Genomic DNA, 22,147 nt, shown 5'->3' on the forward strand with positions numbered 1-22,147 from the left:
ATGGTCCTACTCACACCTTGATTTCAGACTTCTAGCCTCCATAACTGTGAGACAATAAATGTTTTATTACAAGCCACCCAATTTGTGGTACTTTGTTACAATAGCCCCTATTGTTGGACATTTAGAGTTTCAAGTTTGGAATTTATAGATGCAACTTACAACCTTCACAGTCTATTTCCAAAGGTTAATTCCTAGATATTAATTGCTGGATCAGAGGATATACAAGATTCTGAAGTTTAAGACAGGGTCTGGTTCTGTCATGAAGACTGCAGCACAGTGGTGCGATCTCAGCTCACTGCAACCTCTCCCCCAGGCTGAAGCGACCTGCCCACCTCAGCCTCCTGGGTAGCTGGGACCACAGGCATGCACCACCACACCTGGATGATCTTTGTAGTATTTGTAGAAACGGGGTTTTACCATGTTGCCCGGGCTGGTCTCAAATTCCTGAGCTCAAGCGGTCCGCCTACCTCGGCCTCCCAAAGTGCTGGGATCACCATACCCGGTCTATTCTGAGGTTTCTGATTCTGATTTTGAGATTTCAATTCTGAGGTTGTGTTAAATTGCCCTCTATAGCAAAGTGTTAAATTATCTCCACCGGGCGCGGTGGCTCACGCCTGTAATCCCAGCACTTTGGGAGGCCCAGGCAGACGGATCACGAGGTCAGGAGATGGAGACCATCCTAGCTAATATGGTGAAACCCCGTGCCTACTAAACATACAAAAACTTAGCTGGACGTGGTGGCGGGCACCTGTAGTCCCAGCTACTCGGGAGGCTGAGGCAGGAGAATGGCGGGAACCTGGGAGGCAGAGCTTGCAGTGAGCTGAGATGGCGCGACTGCACTCCAGCCTGGGCAACAGAGCAATACTCTGTCTCAAATAAATAAATAAATAAATAATCTCCAACACCATGTGAGAGACCGTTCCTTAAACTCAGTAGGTTTGATAGTAGGGTTTGTGTTTGTTTTTAATCATCATTAGTTCTGATTTAGGAAATCAAGATGTCCAGCCAAAGATATACTACAAGTTGGGTAGAACATTATAGACTTAGATACTGGAAAGATTTAGTTTCATTGTTTTTAGATTTGTCTGTGCTTGGTCTCCTAGAGGGTGCTCAACTCAAGCAAGGAGGGAATAACTGTAAATAAAATGTGTCCAAGAATAGATCTGGAAAAACCAATCACAGTGGAAATAAATATTAGCTTTATTAACACTCAAAGTGCCATTCATTTATATTCATTCCGTAAGTCCAGAAGGTTACTTAGAGTAAGCCTTTGCACCACAATCTTTCAAAAAAATGAACATGTAAGAAAAAGCAATTTTCATTGTGCTAATTATTGCAGGCCTTCATGCATGTAAACCTAAACAAAATGTGTGCCAACGATATACAAATTTCCATATAAACAAAGTCATTGATCACTAACAAAATATAAACATGGTTTCTTTTATATTAGATTTTTTAAAAAAAGCTATTTACCAGCAAGAAAAAACAAGTACCTAGAAATTATAAAACTCAGAAATAGTATACATTTTTACAAGCACAATTTTGAATGACAACACAAAATCAAAATGTGCATGAAATGTGGCACGTACCACACTATATCTGGCTTCTGCTAGGTTTTCCTAATCACACCGGTTCCTTTTAACATCATAAACTTAGTGACATTCGACTTCAACAGTGGACTTTATTCCTAACATGAGTAATTTTACATGGTACCGCATATTTAAAACAAAGTTTTCTTTAATACAACATTGTCTGATTGGAAATTTCATTTCCAATTCTTTTTCTGCCGGTTACTTAAAACACACAGTACAATATAAAGACACAACGAATGTTTGGACATTTCAAAACCAATTTATAGTCAATTACAAAGAATCACAATATGCCAATATACTGTTTTATAAACCCAGTCTGACCTTGCCCAGTGATAGAAAAACTAAAAGTTGAAATATTTTGGGGTAGAATACAGGAAATATTCAAAGACAACAGTAGGACAGGCCAACAGCAACTGGAGATAGAAAAATCTTGACATCTCGAGACAATTTAGTTTCTCACATTTTTCCATAGCTCTGAGAATTCAAAGGCCATTTTTAGCGGTGTGTTTTTGCTACTGCTTAAAACCTATTTTTCCCTTAATTTGCATTTCACAGAATTCTCTTAAAGAGAATTTAATGCTTTTTCTTGCAAGAGTATTTTAATTGGGCTCTAAGTATGATTTGCATTCAATTCTGAAAATACAAATACATTTTGAATGGTTAAAAACAAAATTTTAAAAATACTTTTGATCAGCCAGCTGAAAATATATTCATATAGTAAATAATCTCTCAGAAAGCTTTTATATATATTTAATTATCACAACTAAATAGTACCCTTATAAAACAAGTTCATAAAAATGTAGAAATGAAATGAAAGTAAGAACTTACTGGGATATATACATGTGCCTACAGACAGAAAAAAAATCTCCACACAAACATACATCCCCTGCTACACAGAGCATACTTTCAACTTAGTAATGGATTATAATACATTATAAAATTTTCTAATTTCTATTAATGTTGAACTCCTGAGTTCTTCAACAAAGAACCATAGATAAGTATAGTCTGTAAAAGCAAAAAGGTCCATTTAAGTCAGTAATAGCAGTGCAGTAACTGATGGCTACATCTTGAAAGAAGTTAAAACATAAAGACACAGACAGTAGTTCAATGCACGCATTCATGATGCTCATACACTCATCAACAATTATTGGTCAGAGTAGTAAATCAGTGTATAAATTAAACATTTCCAAAAATGTGCAAAAATGTCAATCTTAATAGGAAAAAAACCCTTTGTACATAATTATAAACTGCCCAGCATTCAACTGAGATTAGAAACATTTACAGAGAGAAACCAATAGGTTAAATATAGAGATTTTAATGGCTACATTTAAAAATGTACATTATTATGTCAAAGGGTAAATTTACAAATTGATAATCATAGTTTGCAACAACTCAAAGTTTATTCTCAAATTTATCCAAGTTTACTTTTATTTACAATGAATAAAAAGAACCATGTGAAATGTAAGAGATGTCAGACATTAAAAGTATTTTTGGTATTAACTCTTATAATATTTCAGAATTCAGGGTAGCAAAATTTTAAAACCAATAACAATAGAAAAAATGTAAACCATTTACTAATTAAGATTGCATTAAAACAACTGTTGGTTTTTAAAGAAGTATTTTTATCCTTAGACACTGTACTTTCAATTGAATAGCGTGTATTGCAAGAGTTTGGCACACTTCCTTTTGCCCATAAGCCTCTCCAGCTCAGATGTTTCAACTAATCCTCTCTTCTTATTCCAGATGGAAAAAATTCTTTGGAAAAGTAAGAATACATCAAATCCATTTTGTATCTATCTAATAGAGTTTCAGATGTAATTTTGTTACTTCTCTCCTCCAAGTAAAGCTAATGCTAAAATCATCACTAGTTACATATGCTTTCAAAAAATAAATTCTAAAAGAATATTTAAAAATAAGTGAACTTAAAAGTGCTTTTTGGTATGGTCATGAATTTTACTGTTCTCAACTGCATTAAGGGATTCAGAAATTATTTGGGGACAAGTCCTGCACATATAGTAGAAGCAGACACTTCCTTCTGTTCCAAAATGTCTATGGCACAAAGCAGACATCAGTCCGGAACTTACTTTTCCTCACAGCTTTGCTGAAATGCCCCTCAAGTCAAACCCAAGTTCATAAATGTCAAGACTCTAGGAAGAAAGTACGCCACCAACCTGAGGCATCAGACGTTAATGTCTGTCTATGTGCACTGGTGGTCAAGTGACATTAACAAGACTGGCACATGTACAAGCTTAAATTCATGTCTACATAGTTCCTCAAAAGTGGAAGTAACTTCTGCATGTCTAAATGCAAACACTGATCACCTGTCCTTTTCCTTGAAGGATATACCAGAATACAAACTCTACTAGTATCTGCTTTATAATTTTTACACTATTAGCTTACAAGTGGACAGAAGTAACAGTGCTAATTATTTTGGCTATGTGTACAGGGAATATAAAAGCTTTGGTTTAAAGTGATTCTGATAATACAGATTGTGTTACAAACAAGAAGTCATCAGGCAGAAGGAACAATGGTACCGATTTAATGCCTTTGCTGTTATTAACAAAAATACCATATGACTGTCAATTAAAATGCACAATTATAAAAAATATGAAGAATTCTATGAGACTGTATACAGGCAACAGATAAAATGTGTTCTTTTCTTTACTGTAGCTATGACTCCTCCCTCATCTTTCTGAAGCTCAACCTTGAATGCTTACATGACCATTGAAAAAAGAATCTCTAGGCTCCCCCAAGAGCTCATGTCCATCAACAGCTCTGGAAGGTGAGTATGGGGAGATGGGAGGCCAGTACTTCCCACACCTACCATGGGATCCCGTCCAAACCATGGCAGAAGTCAAAGCCAAGCCAAAGACAACTATGAAGCAGGAACAACTGCTTCATAGCATGCTTCCCCTAGCCAACCAAAAAGAGGTATAAGAGAATTTCCTTGTGAATACTTGGTAAGCTAAGGAAGCTTATTTTGATAATATTTGGCAGAATTTCAGCTCCAAAAAGTTCAGGAAGAACTATGTAAAATCAATTACTTTCTATTTAAGAATTATATATAAGATTATTATACATATACACAAATTGAGTTTTAATCTACTTTTAGCAACCAAGAGTATGGCAATTTATAATCAATATCATTATTATACAATCATTTATACTAGCTACTTGTGGAAAATGTACTGGTGTTCCTACCCAAGGATGACTACACTCACTGTATGTCATCAGTAGGTCATACATTTGAGTTGTTCTTCCAAAACCAGAAACTGAGCTAAATCAAACACTCATACCTTTCCCCTTCTTCCTTCCTACCCCTGCCTCCAACTCACCACCATACACACACACACACACACACACACACACACACAGGCGCACATGCACACACTTCACAGAAAAGTAACTTAGACTATTAGCGAAAATGTTAGCTAAGCATTAAGGACTAGAATCTGCTATCCCTGGATTTCCTACTCACTGTCCTGTCTCATTGCCTTAACATTTGTAAACCATGTGAATGACTTCCTTAGGGCAAAAACAAGTACTGTAACTCTACCATGAAAATCATAACTGAACAATAATAATACACCAAGAACTTGGACAGTGCCAATGTGACTGAAAATCAAGTATTCAACCCAGAAAACATTTACATGTCTCTTTAGAACGAGAATACCTCTTTCTACGCTTATTGGGAATTCATGTCTAGTGGAAGCTGCACCGTGTCTATCACAGACAAATCCTAATGTTTCTCTCCTAACATTTATTATTTATTTAAAAAAAAGGAGGTAGAAAAGGGTAGGAGGAGGCAGGCATTAAGAAACATTTAAGGACCAATACACAGTCTAAGGCCAAATGAACTTGTGAAGCCTACTGATTTTGGAAAAAATCTTCATTTTGGTGGGTAACTTGAATTATTAATATAAAATAAAATTAAGGCATACAGAGAAAAGGCACTACTAAAAATTAACAATTGGATTGCTTTTCATTAACATTTAACCAATCTTAAAATTCAAATAAATATGAACATTACATTTGTAAAACAAAGGCCAAACTTAGTAATAAAACAATATGATCTCAAGAAACTGTCCTGATCTTAGTATAAATAACACTGTTGACAGAGTTCGATTTCTATCAAATGTTTTGGGTATTTTCACAATTTAGACCAAAATAAAGTATGTTTTCTTTAAAAGAGACACTGGGAGAAAAAAACGAACAAAAAAACACTATTATGGAATAAATGCTCCCCATCACCGGAACTGTTGAGTAGAGGCTGGGTTTTGCAGTAAGAGGGGGTCCTGAGAGAGATGCTATGTGACCTGGTTGGGGAGGTGATCCCTCCAGTTTGGGGACACTTTTACTCTAATCCCTGTTGTCAATGACATTTCAGTTTATAACAGCCAATGATTACCTAAAATTGCTTTTCCCTTACTTAATAAAAAATAACATTTTAAAACATCACTGCTGAACTTTCAGAGTTAGCGTATGCCATAAAGTAAGTAACTGCTTGCCCATGTTCCTCCTAGATTGTGACCTCCTTAATAAGGATGTTAATTTAGTACCTGACATAGTAAGTTACAATTATTGAATAAACAAATGAAGAAGATTCGTTCTATTAAAAAAGACAGATTTGTATATTTAATTGACACCAGGTGATTTTATATCAAGCTATCAGTTCCCAGACTCCAAATAAAATCACTGGCACAGAACCTTGCCATAGACCAAGGAGTCTACATCTAGCTTGGTCATCCTGCTAAACTATTCACATCTGATTTTATTTTCTAAGTGATTTCACATATCTTGTAACAGCTCCATCAGAAATACTACAGAGCAGATCTGACATATATAAGAACTGGAGTAGCAGAAACTTAATGGAAAGAAATAGTTTCATCTTTTTAATGCAGTTTCTATTGGGAATAAGGTAAAGACTCTCAAGTGAAAGCCAATTCAATTTACTCTGAAATTAAGGTTTAAAATTTTCTTTTATAGTTCAGCAAATGCATTAATATTTTAATTCCTTATATATATTATGTAAGGGTAACTGTGCCTTTTAAAACTTTCTAAGGCAATAGTAATTTTTTTAAGTTAGAAAGATGTTTTGTAAACAAGGAAAAGTGCTGAAAATTTTCAAGATATTCATACTGAAATTTTCAGTCTGTATAATTTTAAATACATTTTAAATAATTACCAACCCATCAAAATTTCCTAGTCATTATAATAGTTTTTAACCCTTTTATTCAATACAACACTTTGCAATGTAAAAGATCTTATATTTGGTCCAAGCCTAAGTTATGCCACTTTGAATCTCTCAAGGCCTTAAGTAGAAAGATATTTCCTGAAAAGCACATATAAGACTGCTAGTGAATCTTCTCCAGCACCAAAAAGTCTGCCACTGTCAAAGCAGAATGCATTTTAAAGGCACAAAGTCAGCAGTCTGACCATTTTCCAGCGTCAGCAAAGAAGCATTACAGTATAGAAGAATCAATTGTGCATTTAAGAAACAAAACACATGTAGAGTTATCTTAAAAAGTTCAAATTGCATTTGTTGATCCATACCATTATTAGAAAGAAGGAAAAAAAAAAAACGGAGTGTTATATTTAACTTCCCCAATGAAGCTGTTTCCTTTCAAAACTTTCTTTCTTAAATTTACTTTTGGTCTTCCATACCCTCCGCCCCCACACCTTCAAGCTTTTTTGTTCTAGTAGTTTTTATATATATTAACTTTTATTGTGGTTTTTGGTACCTTCACAACTTGTTTGAAATAAATTCACATCATATTTTATATAATAACTCTGTAAACTACTTGTCTATTTTTAAGTCTTTACATAAAGAACATTACTTTCCCATAGCTAATAATATTTGTTTTATACAGCAAAGGCCTTCCGCAGCAGTGTTAAAGTAGTAGTTTCTTTTCAGGTGCCTTTATTTTCTATAGCATTTAGAAAAGAAAACAGAGACTGAGAAAAAACAGTTTTGCTCTGGGTTCTACAGTCTCACTGGATTTCTCGCTAAAGAGCATGTCTTATATTCTGCACTGCTGGTTACCCTGACAGACCAAAAATGAGCCAAAGGAAAAGCACAACTACACAAGACAGATATGAAGGAAAAGCCCACTGGTCCAGAGACCATGATCTTGCTCAAGTAGAAAAGATGCCCTCATTCATAAAAGATAAAGAAATTATAATAGATCCACACACTTGGGGATTGTTTCTAGAACAAGATTTGGCAGTTGCTTTACCAAGGCAGGGGCACCTCATTCTTGTTCTTCCCTGCAAACTGCTTCAATTTTAAGAGTATGAGAGAAGCATTGACAACTAATTTTGTGCTTTGACTTCTTAGACTAGCTAGTGGAATTTCAAATATTCCTACAGGGAATGCTAGGTAGGACCTTGGCACAGTAAACCAAGACCTACCTAACTTCAGAAACAAAGTATCTTAAAAGAGTCCCTAAATAAGCACACCTTTTGGCAGAAAATAAGAATACCTGAGTCCCTTATGAATCCCATGAAAGGGATTTTGGGGCCTCCAGGAAGACTATTGTTTTCTAGACCTTTAAAAATAAAGTACTTAGCACTTGCTTTAACATGCTGAAAAAAACTGCAAGTGGCCAAATTACTGATATCTTCATGTTTTATAGTAGCACAATTCTATTAAGAGATAGTGGGGCCTTTCCCAGCTGTCTTGTTCCATTTAATAATGTCCTTGCTCTTAGTACATACATTGTACTAGAAATACCTGGCAGCTTTTTAACCTTCCCATTAGTAGTTAAAACTTTGTTTTGATAAGTTGTTTTTTTTTTTGCCCAAAATTATGAATTTTAAGGAAAGAATATATAGAGATGGCTAAGTTCAAAAGGCTCGGTGTTCCAATTCAGTTTGTTCCTAAAAGGAAGAGTTACCTAGGTGGGTGCAATATGCAGCTGGTAAAGTGATTGCTATTTGCTGCTTGTTGAGATCATTCGCCCTTGACTTAAGCAGCAGTAGCTGATCTTGTAAAATCCTCAATTTGCATTACATCACTTTCTCTTTGAAATTTCCTTTCCTTTCTTGCATTTACTGCTTTGTAAATAGCTGTTTTCAGTTTGTAACTGGGACTGATCTTTACATCAGGGTTTCTCAACCTCAGCACTTCTGACATTTTGGGCAGGGTAATTCTTTGAGGGGTGAGGTTGCTTTCCTTGTGTATTACAGTCTATTTAGCAGCATCCCTGGCCTCTCCCAATTCATGCCACTAGTATCCTTCCAGTTGTGACAACCAAAAATGTCTCTAAGAATTGCCAAATGCCTAGTGAAATTATCCTCGCTCCACTTTTGGCAACCACTGTTTCACATGATACCTGTTTTTTTGGAGGTGCTTTAGTATTCTGTGATCCTAAGAACAAAGGTTTCATCTCCCGACATAACACATAAATATTACTAATTGAACTCTTCATTCCTAAGGAATGTTATCTATGGGGAATCAGGAGCTAGAAACAGAAGATGGTATACATGATTTTGATTATTTCTCCATTCCTTTAATTTTGGGACGTCCCCCTCAAGTAAAACAAGTTTAAAATACACTAAACACCGAATTTTTTTCATTATTTCTACTGACTGGCAAATGTGGTCTCTTCTACTGCTCACACATTTGATAAGAGCGATCTCCTTTTGTCTTTTATTTCGATTTGCTCACGACTTGACTTTAAAATAAAAGGTTTTCCGTGTGTGTGTGTGTGTCTGTGTGTTTAAGCAGAAAGCTATCCCTCAAGTTTACAGATTCCAGTAACATGGATCTATTATAGTGTATTTGCTTATTATACTGGTTAGGATTAACAAATAAACATACCTCTCAGAGATGCGTATCTTCTATCAAGACTCCTACTGAGCAAAAAGGTTGGTAGACAGAGGTTAGGATCTAAAGAATACAGATATAAGAAGAAACCTATATTCTTTAAGTTGAGTACCTACCCTAAAGTTTAGGGCTCAACCCCACAAATGAGGATATATTTTAAATACTATCACTAAAAACTACAAATTATACATTATTTTCTTCTCCTTGTTTTCCATGTCTTCCCATCGCCACTGATATGTCAGTGATAGAGGGAATGACTCTACAATCTTTAGGTATTCCAAATGATTTGTTTGTACTAAAAAGAGTGACTATGTACTAAAGTGCTTTATCTCTCTGAACCACATCAGTACATTATAAAAATTAAAAAAAAAAGTTTCAAGTTCTTGTAAGGGAAAAAAAGATTAAATATAAAAAATTTAGGTTATTATTATTAAACAAATTTAACCAAGAATCAAGAGAAATACTTTCCCTCTTGTCTTTTTTTCTCCCCCATCTCTCTTTTTTTATAAAAAAGAAAAGTGCAGTCAGAGAGAAGGTGAATGAATAGATGGGAGCTAGGTAGAGGCACAGGAGAGGTTACTGGCTGCTAGTGATAATGCACAAACATGTGCCTTAAGAGTTCATCAGCTGAAGGTCTCAGTTTGGCCTCTACAAAAATCCGTTTGAGGAAATCTCGAGTATAGTCTGAGACATGAGGTGGCAGCTTTGGGTTTGTTGGCTGAGTGGCAATTTTAAAGATGGCAGCCATTGCTTCAAATTCAGCCCAAGGCGGCTTTTCAGTTAGCATTTCTACCACAGTACATGCAACGCTCCTGAAAAGAAACAAAAAGAAATACATTACACAAACAATAACATGAAAGAAAGCCAGTTAGCTAGAAAATGAGAAACAGGCATTAAGTCCATGTATATTTAAATATGACTTAACTTCAAATTCAAAGCTTCATTAAAAAGTTCTAATTTTGTAAAACTGTAATTTAAACATAAAAATCAATTTAAAACAACAATTTAATGACTATCACTTAATTCAAATGGTTGGGCAAAGAACATTATTCATCTTATTTTTGTTTTACGTAATTTCTAACCTGACATTAAAAATAATTTTTGTCTTTATCTTACAAAGAATATAAGCATTGGAAATCAATGGCCTTCCGGTGCCTAAAATGAACGTCTGTTAAAGTCTTTTCTGGGTGGGAAGCAGAAAATGGTCATTTCATGGTCTAACTTAAAATTATAAAAGAATTAAAGATTAAATGAATTATAAGACACTGACAACAAAGATGAAGTACTTTTAAAGGTCTTTAGACAAACAAACTAACTATTTATTTACTTCTGTAATAGCAAAAAGCTTTTTAATGCTGAGGTTTGCTCACGACAAAATCCTTCCTAAAGAATGGAGGACAGGTTCAAGGATTCTAAATATTTAATCAATTATAAGCCTCAATAAGGCATAATTAATACAGTGTTAATCTTTGCAATTCTTACATCCTATTTTGGAAGTACAAAAGATCATTTACATGTGCCTCAGTAATTCAATCCCAGGTGGAAATACATAAGGCGGCAGATGGTTTTCAAGCAAACTTCACATCAAAACCTACCAGATGTCCGCTTTTCTTCCATAGCCTTCTCCACTGATGACTTCAGGGCTCATCCAGTATGGTGTGCCCGTGACAGACTTCATTCCTGTCCCTGAGAGACAGATGGTCTGAAGCCGTTTGCTGGCCCCAAAATCTCCTAGTTTGACATTGCCTGTTGAATCTCTCAGGATATTTGCCCCTAAAAACAAGAAATTGCCTCATTTCATTAATTTATTGGCCATCTGGAATACAGTATAAAAGAACAATGGCACAGAATTACTTCATAGACTCTTCTATTTGTCCCCAAAGTTAGGCTGCTTTTCATCTTCTGGCAGTAGCTGGCATAATGCTAGTCACATAGGTGGTGCTCATTAAGGATTTGCTGCAAGAACACTACATTTTTAGGTCAGCTGTGTGTTTAGGACCTAGGACATTTCTACTGAAAAGGACTGGTGCAGGTTGGAGGTGAGGGTGAGGAGGAGGAGAAAGGCGAAAAGGGCTAAGAATGAAGCTCAGTGAAGGACCAAGAACGCCCCCAGTTTCTCTGTCATAAAGCAGGAAGCCCATGGCTGAAACTTATTTCCCTGAGAAGCCAGCCTTTTCTCAGAAACTTCCTTAGGGTGCTTCATAATCAAAAGCATTTTCCCCCTCTATTACTTAAATTTAGTTACCTTGTATTTTAGAGTTTTCTTAATATTGAATCTTGCTTTATATTAATTTTACATCTCAATTTTTAATATTTTAAATGTCTGATAGGCAAGCTTTGAGCTTTTCATTTAAAATTTCATTAGCTTTTATAATAAACTTTTTAGATAGCTTCAGATTTACAGAATTATTACAAAGATAGTATAGAGAGTTCCCATATAACCCCACACCCAGTTTCTCTATTACTAATAGTATGGTACATTTGCCACAATTAATAAACCAATACTGAAATATTATTAACCAAGTTCATACTTTGCTTAGATTTCCTCAGTTTTTCCCTAATACCCTTTTTCTGGATCCAGGATCCTAACCAGGATCCCACGCCATACTTAGTCATCATGTCCCCTCAGGCTCCTCTTAGGGGGGATACTTTCTCAAATTTTCCTTGTTTTTGATGACACGTGTTTTTCTGAGGTGTACTGGGGTCAGGTTTTCCCTAATTGAGGGACCAGTAGAATGTCCCTCAATTAGGATTTGTCCCATGTTCTCATAATGGGGGCTGTAAGTTTTTTGGGGGAAGACCACAGGTAAACTGCCATTCTCATCATACGATATTAAAGGCACATACTGTCAACACCATTGTTGATGCTGACCTTGATCACCTGGCTTGAGATAGTGTTTGTCAGGTTCTCCACTGTGAAGTCATTGTCCCCCACCCTTTCCATACTTTGGAAGAAATTTGCCACACACAGCCCACAGTTAAGGAGTAAAGAGTTATGCTCCAGGCTGAGTAGCTACATAAATTTGGAGTTATGCTGCAGAAGAGATTTGTCTCCCCTCTCCCACATATTTATTAAATCATTCATTTACATCACTATGAACATGGATATTTGTTTTATACACTGGGTTATAATCCAGTAATGCTTTATTCTCCTGCTATTTATCAGTTTCAGCCACTGGAGCTTCTTTCCACTGGCTCTGTGTCCCTTTGCCATACCCCCATCATTGTATTCTTGCTTTTGTTTTTGAGCACTTTCTTGCTTTCTGGCACTGGAAGATGCTCCAGGCTCATCTTGTATATTTCCTGCACCAGTCCTAAAATCAGCCATTTCTCAAGGAGGCCTAGTTCCTTTCAGTGGAGAATAGTATTAAAAAACAAGATCATCGGCCAGGTGCAGTGGCACACACATGTAATCCTAGCACTTTGGGAGGCAAAGGCGGGTGGATCGCATGAGCTCAGGAATTCGAGGTCAGCCTAAGCAACGTGGTGAAACCCCATCTCTACAAAAAATACAAAAAAATTAGCTGGGCATGGTAGTGTGAGCCTGTAGTCCCAGCTACTTGGGGGCTGAGGCTGAAGGATCACTTGAGCCCAGAGAGCTGAGGCTGCAGTGAACTGAGTTCATGCCACTGCACTCCCGCCTGGGTGATAAAGTGAGACTCTGTCTCAAAAAAAACAAAAACAAAAAACCAGAACAAAACAAAACAAAAAACCAAGCTATGGACACTAGGCTAATTTGTTTTTTATTCTCTATTTTCACTCTTACCATTTTAAAAACTCTATTTTTTCTGGGATTATAAATCTAGTTTCTGTCTTTTATAAATCATTTCGCTTCTCATTTTTCTCCACATAACCTTCATTACTTTGGACCTTCTCATTTTTAACTTTTTCTTTACCTATTCTTAAATAAGCCATTTATTTTATTATCTAATTTTAATTATTTTAATTTTAAAATTTTACTTCATTTCTTATTTTTAAGTCTTCCATAACCTTAATCATATTTTATATTACAAAGATATTCATTTTCTTGGTTCTCTTACCCTTTTCTGAAAAAATGATCTCTAAGGAGGAGAGTGAATAGTGGAGAAAAGCTACTTTACAGACTGGAGAGGATAAAGAGACCCCACCCCTATCATGGGGCTTCCGTACCTGTCTTTCTGTTCTCCCAGCAAATTCCCCAGTCTAGTCAATGATGGTTCCCTAAAGCCTCTCTCCAGAGGATAGTCCAGAGTTCATTCTCTGCACACCTTAAGTGTAAACATGCCATGACATTAGTGATCTTCTAAAAGAGCACTGTCTAACATTTCCTACCATCCAATACTTTAAGAAAGACTGTCAAAAAAGCCACCATCTCTAGAATACTTAACCAGTGGAAGGACAACAAAGCCCATTTTTTACTGGCTACAAGCAGGGCTCTGATTGGGGAAGGAACAGTCCAAGGCAGGTCACAGACAGGGGAAGCTGTCTCTGGGGAGGAATCACCAATGTTGAACCAATGCTTACCCAGAAGAAGGGCTAAAGAGAAAATGGGTAGCCAGGCTCCAGCATAAGTTTCTAAAAACTTATTTTGGATGTGTCAAAAGTAAGTTATTAAGGAGACTTTTCAGACATACACAAAGGTAGAGCAGCATGCTCAGCCACCACCCAGCCTCAACATCCATCTGGATGACCCTGCCCCAGCCATACTGCCAACCACTCCTCCTCCCCTCTCTAGGATTTGAAGCACATTCAAGATGTCATGATAAACAAATGGTTCAGTACATATCTTTCAAAGATAAGGACTCTTATCACACCCAAGAGGATGAACAATAACTTCTTAATATTATCAAATATATAGTCGGTATTTAATTTGTTACATTAAAAAAACTAGAATCCAAATGAAGTCCATATATTGAGAGTCACTGATAAATCTTCTAAGTCTTTCCTAAAGTTCCCTCCAATCTCCTTTTCTTTTTTCTTTGCAACTTATGAAGAAACTAAGTTGTCTGCCTATAGCTTTCTCATGGTCTAGATTTTGCTGACTGCATCCCAAAGAATCATTTTAACACGCTCATCTGTCCTATATGTATATTACATAATTCCGTAACCGAATTTGGAGGCTTGATCAGATTCAGGTTCAATTTCTGGGGAACTGAGGAACAAAACTAGATAGATAATGTTGTATTCTAGACAATCTCTATTTAAGTGATATCAGCAGCCATTAATGTTTAATGCCAATATCTGTTCATTATTCTTTCTTCGCTTCTTAGCCAAAATACTTCTATGAAGATAAATTTCCTTTCATCCATTATTTGGTCTTCAGTGGTCTAGTTTGTAATACAAATACAACAAAAACAAAGGCAGAAGAGAGCAACTAGTTTTTGAAATAGTGAGTTGGTTCCCTAGCAACATAATCAATTCATTTTCATCCTAGGTTTCATTATGACTTCATGGGTCTAAACTGAAAACCAATCATCTTCCTTTTCTGTTACGATTTAAAAGTTGCTCATGGAAATTTGAGAAATACAGAAAAAGTATATAGGAGCCTGGCAACATAGCAATACCCTATCTCTACAAAAAAAAAAAAAGAAAAAATTTTTATTAACTGGGCATGGTGGTGTGTGCCTGTAGTCTCAGCTACTCGGGAGGCTGAGGTGAGAGGATTGGCTTGAACTCAACAGGTTGAAGCTTCAGTGAGCCATGATAGCACCACTTCACTCTAACCTGGGTGGCAGAGGGAGACCCTGACTCAAAAAAACCAAACAAACAAAGGCAGGGCGCGGTGGCTCACACCTGTAATCCCAGCACTTTGGAAGGCCAAGGCGGGCGGATCACCTGAGGTCGTGAGTTTGAGACCAGCCTGACCAACATGGAGAAACCCCATCTCTACTAAAAATACAAAATGAGCCGGGTGTGATGGCACATGCCAGTAATCCCAGCTACTAGCGAGGCTGAGGCAAGAGAATCGCTTGAACCCGGGGTGAGGGCGGAGGTTGCAGTGAGCCGAGATTGCACCACTGCACTCCAGCCCTGGGCAACGAGAGCGAAACTCCATCTAATTAAAAAAAAAAAAAAAGACCATCACTCATCCTGCCACTTGATGATAACCACCATCAATCATATGGAAATCTTCCTTCTAGGTCATACTTGAATTTTACAAACTTAAGATCATATTGCACACATCCAATTTTATATTTTATTTATTCTCTTATCAATACATTTGCCCTGTGCTTTAAAATCAGCTTACTTCCAACCTCCTCATTTGACCAGGATGGCTCCTCACTTCTGGCAAAGTTTGAAGAAGATCCACTCAGTGGGTAGCTCCGTCAGCTCCTTTGCCTTGCCTCATTGTGAGGGCTAACGAGAAGCTGGCTTGAATGGACATTATTCATAACTGAATAACCTCTCTATGAGGTTCTTTAAGCTATCAGGTTTCATACTTAACGACTGAGGTCTGCCTAAGATGTGTAGATCATGAGCAATGTACCCATCTTTTCAGACTTACTCTAAGTCCCATTCTAGCATATGTGATCTGGCTTAGGCATTCTGCATTCGACTCCATCACCAGAACTGGTTAGGAATGTTCTCGTTGCTCTGAATATGGCCATAATTAGGATGTGCCACACCTCAAAGGGGAAGTGAAAGCCTGGGAGCTCATCAGAGTCCCCAGCAAGATCAATGAATAGTATCTTTATACACGCAAATACAAATGTGTACACATACATATTTACAGTAATGCATTGCTTAATGATAGGGATGCATTCCGAAAAATGCATTGTTAGGCAATTTTGTCATTATGCAAACATCATAGAGTGTTTTTACACAAACCTAAATGGTATAGCCTACTACACACCTAGTCTATATGGTATAGCCACTGTTGTATATCTGGTCCATAATGACGTGGAAACATCATTATGTGGCACATTACTTTTTATTAACAAATGGGATCTCACTACATTAGGCTGGACTTGAACTCCTGGGTTCAAGCGATCCTCTTGCCTCAGCCTCCCAGGTAGCTGGGACTACAGTCATGCACCATCATGCCGCTATTCATTATTTTTGATCGATTTATAAAGTGATGTCTAAATTTGGGGCTACCACCTACCTTTACAGGACCAAACTTCCAGGTGTGTTTTGTAGTATAGATTTTGAAGCATTCTTAAATTGTACTTATCCCCACCACTTGCTTTTGTGTGACTTCACGCATCTACCTACATCCTTTATCCCTGAAAACGGTTGAGTTTTTGAGTTTTAATGTCAGTTTGACATAGTTGGAGTTCATCAGAGCTCAGTTTGGGGTTCTTTTCTCCCCCTCTTCCTTCTTTCCCAAGCTAGTGACATCCATTCCTCCTAGCTCAAATTTGATCTCAAGATAAAGTATGTCATCATAGCTAACTTTTAAGAGCTTTTTAGGTATCAGGCACTACTTTAAGCATATTGCATGCATTAACTCATTTACTCCTTTAGAGAATCCTATGAGCTGGATACTGTTATCTCCATCATTTAAGAAAGAGGAACTGAGAGACTGAGTAACTTGTCCAAGGTCACACAGTGTGGATAAAGCCCGAATCTGAATCAGGCCACCTGGCAGCAGGGCTCCTACTCTTGGCCAGCCTGTCCTAATGCCTATGTAATATGTATGAAACATGATCTCACTTGTATGGTCTCTTAAACTTTACTGATTCTGTGAGCCCCCACAGTAGAGCTACCCATTTGGGGAGACAGGACTGGTGTGATAAAACACTGATGCAGTTCACAAGAAAGCAAGAGAACTGTTTCCCTGTTTCAGAGATAGATGAATTAATGTTAAATGTCTTATCCACATCACTTGTTTCATTCACATTCACAAAGAACTGTCTATTTAAAATAGAAAATACCTCATTACTTACCTTTGATATCTCTATGGACAATCATATTACTATGCAAATAATGGACACCCTCCAGAATCTGACGGGTGTATTTCCTAGTCACATTCTCAGTAAGAGCGCCATATGCTTTTAATTGGTCCTTAATTGAACCCTAGGAGAAAACAACAACAACAACTACTGTATATGGTTTGAAATGAAAACTGCTATTAAATCTTTATTGGTAAAGAGGCCAGGAATTCTCATCTCACTTGTCTAAGCATGTCCTACTTGAATTTTATTTATTTTGTTCTTATTCTGTTTTTAAAGTATTTTATTGACATCTGCTGATTTTCTCAGGAAAAGGAATGGGTATAACTAGAAAGAACATATATGACATTTTAAAGTTTTTTCTTTATATAAGAAAAAACTCAACACTCAAGTTCGAAACATGAGAACATACACAAAAGGAGAACTTCAGATTTTCTCAAGTGTTTTTTAGGGCAGGATAAGGTGCCATCTCTGAGAAAGCTGAATCAGTCTGAAGTGAGGCATAGGTATTTGAATTTTGAAAAAGCTTCCCTAGTGATTCCAATGTACAAGTTTGATTAATCATCCCTTTAAAAGACAGAAATAAAATGCTTCCTGAGGGACAAATCTCTTTTTTGACAGGAAAATACATCCGAATGTTTCTGCCTTTCCTTGAATTTTGGTAAACGGTGTACTCTGTCACATGAAAGTAAATCCTTGGATTTTACAGATTTAACCATTTGTCCTTTCCACTGTTTATGAGCCATCCTTGGAGGGAGAGCATTTTGCAATTCTGTGGACCCAAACTTGTAAATCACACATATGGAAAGGAGCAAGGGTGCCCAGTCAACTACTGACACCTACAGTTCAGCACAGCTTGTTTGTTCAGTCTACTGTGTCTCTACCTGTAGGATTATACAGAAGAGGCCAGGCACAGTAGTTTATGCCTGTAATCCCAGCACTTTGGGAGGCTGAGGAAGGCAGATCACCTGAGGTCAGGAGTTCAAGACCAGCCTGGCCAACAGGGTGAAACCCCATGTCTATTAAAAATACAAAAATTACACAGGTATCGGCCGGGCATGGTGACTCATGCTTGTAATCCCATCACTTTGGGAGGCTGAGGCGGGTGGATCACCTGAGGTCAGGAGTTCAAGACCAGCCTGGCCAACACGGTGAAACCCCGTCTCTACTAAAAATACAAAAAATTAGCTGGGCGTGGTGGCGGATGCCTGTAACCCAGCTACTCAGGAGGCTGAGGCAGGAGAAATGATTTAATTCGGGAGGCAGAGGTTAAAGTGAGCCGAGATCGCACCACTACACTCCAGCCTAGGCAACAAAGCGAGACTCCATCTCAAAAAATAAAAATTATGGCCGGGAGCAGTGGCTCATGCCTGTAATCCCAGCACTTTGGGAGGCTGAAGCGGGTGCATCACCTGAGGTCAGCAGTTTGAGACCAGCCTGGCCAACACAGTGAAACCCCGTCTCTACTAAAAATACAAAAATTAGCTGGGTGTGCTGGTGTGCACCTGTAATCCCAGCTACACGGGAGGCTGAGGCAGGAGAATTACTTGAACCGGGAGGCAGAGGTTGCAGTGAGCTGAGAGCATGCCATTGCCCAGCCTGGGCAACAAGAGCGAAACTCCATCTCAAAAATAAATAAATAAAATAAAAATTATGGAAATACATGTATTTTTAAATGAGTAAACATATCAATCACCACCTTGAAAATCATTAATACTAGATGTACTCTATTAAAAAATAAAATATACATAATGACAGATGTCACAAATCACATTTTATAACTCCTAATGAAATTATAGACTCTAGTGATGACTATCAGTGCTAAAAACAGTAGGTGGATAGTTGAAAAGGAACGGGCTATTCATATGTGCCACTGCTATATCTCTTATTACTTTCTGGTCTGCAGGAAAAAACAAAACTTTACAGTGCAGGAATCAATATGTCAATCACCCTCATCTAATGATTGGTCTTTGCATTGCTACAGTGGAATAACCAGAATAACCAGAAACTGGCTCCTGATAGGATGCATAGCTTCATCTATGATGTATCAAATTTGAATGTGAATCTAATTTAGACCTTAGATCTAACTTGATAATAAATAAAGGGATAAAAGAACAAATTAAAATCCACATGCTGATTTCGGCAGCACATACACTAAAATTAGAATGATACAGAGAAGATTAGCACAGCCCCTGCGCAAGGATGACATGGAAATTTGTGAAGCATTCCATATAACTAAAAATATAAAAAATTTAAAACAAAAAAACAAAATCCACAAGAATGCAATTAGAGAAATCCATGAGAGTTTTTTGGGTTTTTTTTTTTGCAAATTCTTCCAGATCCTGAGAGTGAAGACTCTTAACAGGCTATCTTCCTCTCTTTGTCAAATCTGTATCATGTACAAACTGACTGCTCTAGATAGTAATCCTAGCACTTTGGGAGGCCAAGGCAGAAGAATCACTGAGTTTGAAACCAGCCTAGGTAGCAGAGTGAGACCTTGCCTCTCTTTCTAAGAATTATAAAAAATTGTTTAAAAAGAGATAATTAAGGAGCATAACAATTAAATGTAATGTATCATCCTAGACTGGAACTTGGTGTGAATATATCAGCTATAATGGGCATTTTAGGGCATTTAAGGAAATCTCAAGATAGACTGCTAAGATGTCTGTAACCTACTTTAGAATACTTTAGCATTAATGAGTTAAAAAATACAAAGACAGATGAAGAGGACAGAAAATATAACCCAGCTCTAATTTAAAACTCTTTCAAAATGTCTTTAACTAGGGTTAACATTTTATAATCTACGGTTTTTTTGTCTTTCTTTTATTAACTGTAATTTTAAATGGAATGTGCATTTTCAAAAAGATGTACTAACTTACCCCTGGCATATATTCCATAAATATGGAAAGTGTTTTTTCCTGGGGATCCCTCAAACAGCCATAATACTGAACAATTCGCTCATGCAGCAAGTTTTTCAGCAACTGAATTTCACATTCAAGTGCGTTTACTTCCTGAAAGAGAGAATTCATTGTTAAGTCTTCAACAATGTCAGTAAAAGCAAAAAATTCTAACTTCATGGACCATCAAGGTGATTTCATTCTGAAAATTTTAGTTCCCAGTAACAAATATCTGAAAGTCTCTAACCGATAACTTTTTAAACAGTCCTTGATGATATGCCAAAGCAACACTGAATCAGATTAATATTATAACTGAAGTACTAAAAAAGAAAAATACATATTGAAAAGTAGATAAATATATCTAATCTGTTTTACAAATAATTTATACTAAAGAAAACTGTACTTTTTAGTAAAAATGCTTCTTATTTAGAATGTAAGGGGCTTAATGTTAAAAGAATAATAATAAATAAAATTTCTTATAATGTGACAAAGTAAATGTGTGCAGTGATTTTTACCTTGCTGGTCTCAGGACTATCAGGATCAAACTGAACTTGCTTAACAGCCAATTCTCTTCCTGTATCAACATCATAACAGAGGTAGACCCTTCCAAAGGCTCCTTGGCCAAGCAGTTTGCCCAATCTCCAGTTGGTTGGAGCCCGAGGTGCTGAAAAAGAACACGTTCTTAAAGTGAAATATCAAACAGCACACAAATGGTTAATAACTAAATGAACATACTGCATTAGTGACATCCTCCATTGAATGTGCTTGGATATAAGGGAAAATTATGATTATCCAAATTCACATAGGTACCGCCTTTCAAAATTTTCTCTTTCATCCGTTTTCTACAAATCCTAAACCAAAAAAAGATTCATATCCCAAGAGTCATTTTGTTCTGAAATTGTTTTCCTAATTACACGTGACAGCATCTTTCTTTCACTCAATCTAAGATGCCAAAGACTGTAAGATGCACCATTTCTAATCTTCACTGCAGTAATATTTGTACTTAGTTTTTCAGCCTCCACCTACAATGTAGAAAGCTGGAAAAAGTATCAATCCCATACAAACAAGAGAAATCTGGGTAATCTACAAAATTTAACTTTTATTGAACACATATCAAAAAGCTAAGATTGCAGGGCAACCAACTAACCTGAAATCGAAGGAAAAAGTGGCATCTCCAAGGAGAGACAGAACAGAAGCACTGACTCACTTATGGCAAAGCACAGAGAAAGACCCACACCAGCAGGGAATAATTCACCTCCATTTTAAACAAATGTGGGCTGGCATGAGAGTATTGAACCCTTGGGAGATCCAGACACAGGTGAGCTCACACCTGCTCAAAGTCTTTTCTGTGGACCTCTACCATGCACTCACAGGGGCAGGAGACACCAGGGAAAGCCTCCCTTGGTAGTCAAGGCCTGGAGAAGGGGAATGGCCCACTGTTGTGGGAAATGCAGAAAGCCCTTCCACACCCCTCTCCCCTAAGAAACAAGAGCCTTCAGCTGCTGGAGAAAGCAGAAAACCCTGCCACCCCTGCGTTACAGGGAAAGACCTCCTGAGACTAGGGGAGTGAGAAAGAAAGAAAACAAACAAACAAACTCTACCCCTGACAGAGAAGCTGGAAACCTTCTGTGACCCTGACCATTAGAGCACTCCTACTCCTGGAAGATGGGTAAGCCCATCTCTGAGAACGGAGGAGATAAAGCCTGCCTAAGACTGAAGCTGGATAGGACAACACAGAACCTTCTATTCTGCCTCCCCATCCTAGGCTTGCAAGTAGCAGCAATCCACTACTGAGAGCACAAGGCCATAGAGAGATCCTCCCTCTCTGAGAAGTAGGCACAAAAGGAAGGTCAAGGCCGGGTGCAGTGACCCACACCTGTAATCCCAGCACTTTGGGAGGCCAAGGCAGGTGGATTACCTGAGGTCAGGAGTTCAAGACCAGCCTGGCCAATGTGG

The 22,147-nt window shown here is 37.3% G+C and overlaps 2 protein-coding genes and 1 non-coding gene across 4 annotated transcripts in view; 1 reads left to right on the plus strand and 2 right to left on the minus strand.

The window, feature by feature from the left end:
* ERCC3 (ERCC excision repair 3, TFIIH core complex helicase subunit) overlaps window positions 1-22,147 on the minus strand; it is a 145,324-nt gene that overhangs the window by 40,308 nt on the left and 82,869 nt on the right. The gene's annotated exons all lie outside the window — the stretch shown is intronic.
* The window catches only part of MAP3K2 (mitogen-activated protein kinase kinase kinase 2), an 89,116-nt gene continuing 68,145 nt past the window's right edge, over window positions 1,177-22,147 (minus strand). For both annotated transcript variants that reach the window (XM_050752532.1, XM_050752531.1), the window contains 5 exons: window positions 20,707-20,855; window positions 20,174-20,305; window positions 17,289-17,418; window positions 11,016-11,193; window positions 1,177-10,232 (listed from right to left, as the gene is read on the minus strand). In XM_050752532.1, the coding sequence (XP_050608489.1) occupies window positions 10,007-10,232; window positions 11,016-11,193; window positions 17,289-17,418; window positions 20,174-20,305; window positions 20,707-20,855 (815 nt within the window). In that variant the 3' untranslated portion in view covers window positions 1,177-10,006. The remainder of the gene's footprint in view (window positions 10,233-11,015; window positions 11,194-17,288; window positions 17,419-20,173; window positions 20,306-20,706; window positions 20,856-22,147) is intronic.
* Window positions 19,426-19,531, plus strand: LOC126933355 (U6 spliceosomal RNA). Its single transcript, XR_007718577.1, has one exon. It is a non-coding gene; the product is annotated as a U6 spliceosomal RNA (small nuclear RNA).

The sequence above is a fragment of the Macaca thibetana genome, chromosome 12, assembly GCF_024542745.1.
Source record: "Macaca thibetana thibetana isolate TM-01 chromosome 12, ASM2454274v1, whole genome shotgun sequence".
Taxonomy (NCBI): domain Eukaryota; kingdom Metazoa; phylum Chordata; class Mammalia; order Primates; family Cercopithecidae; genus Macaca; species Macaca thibetana.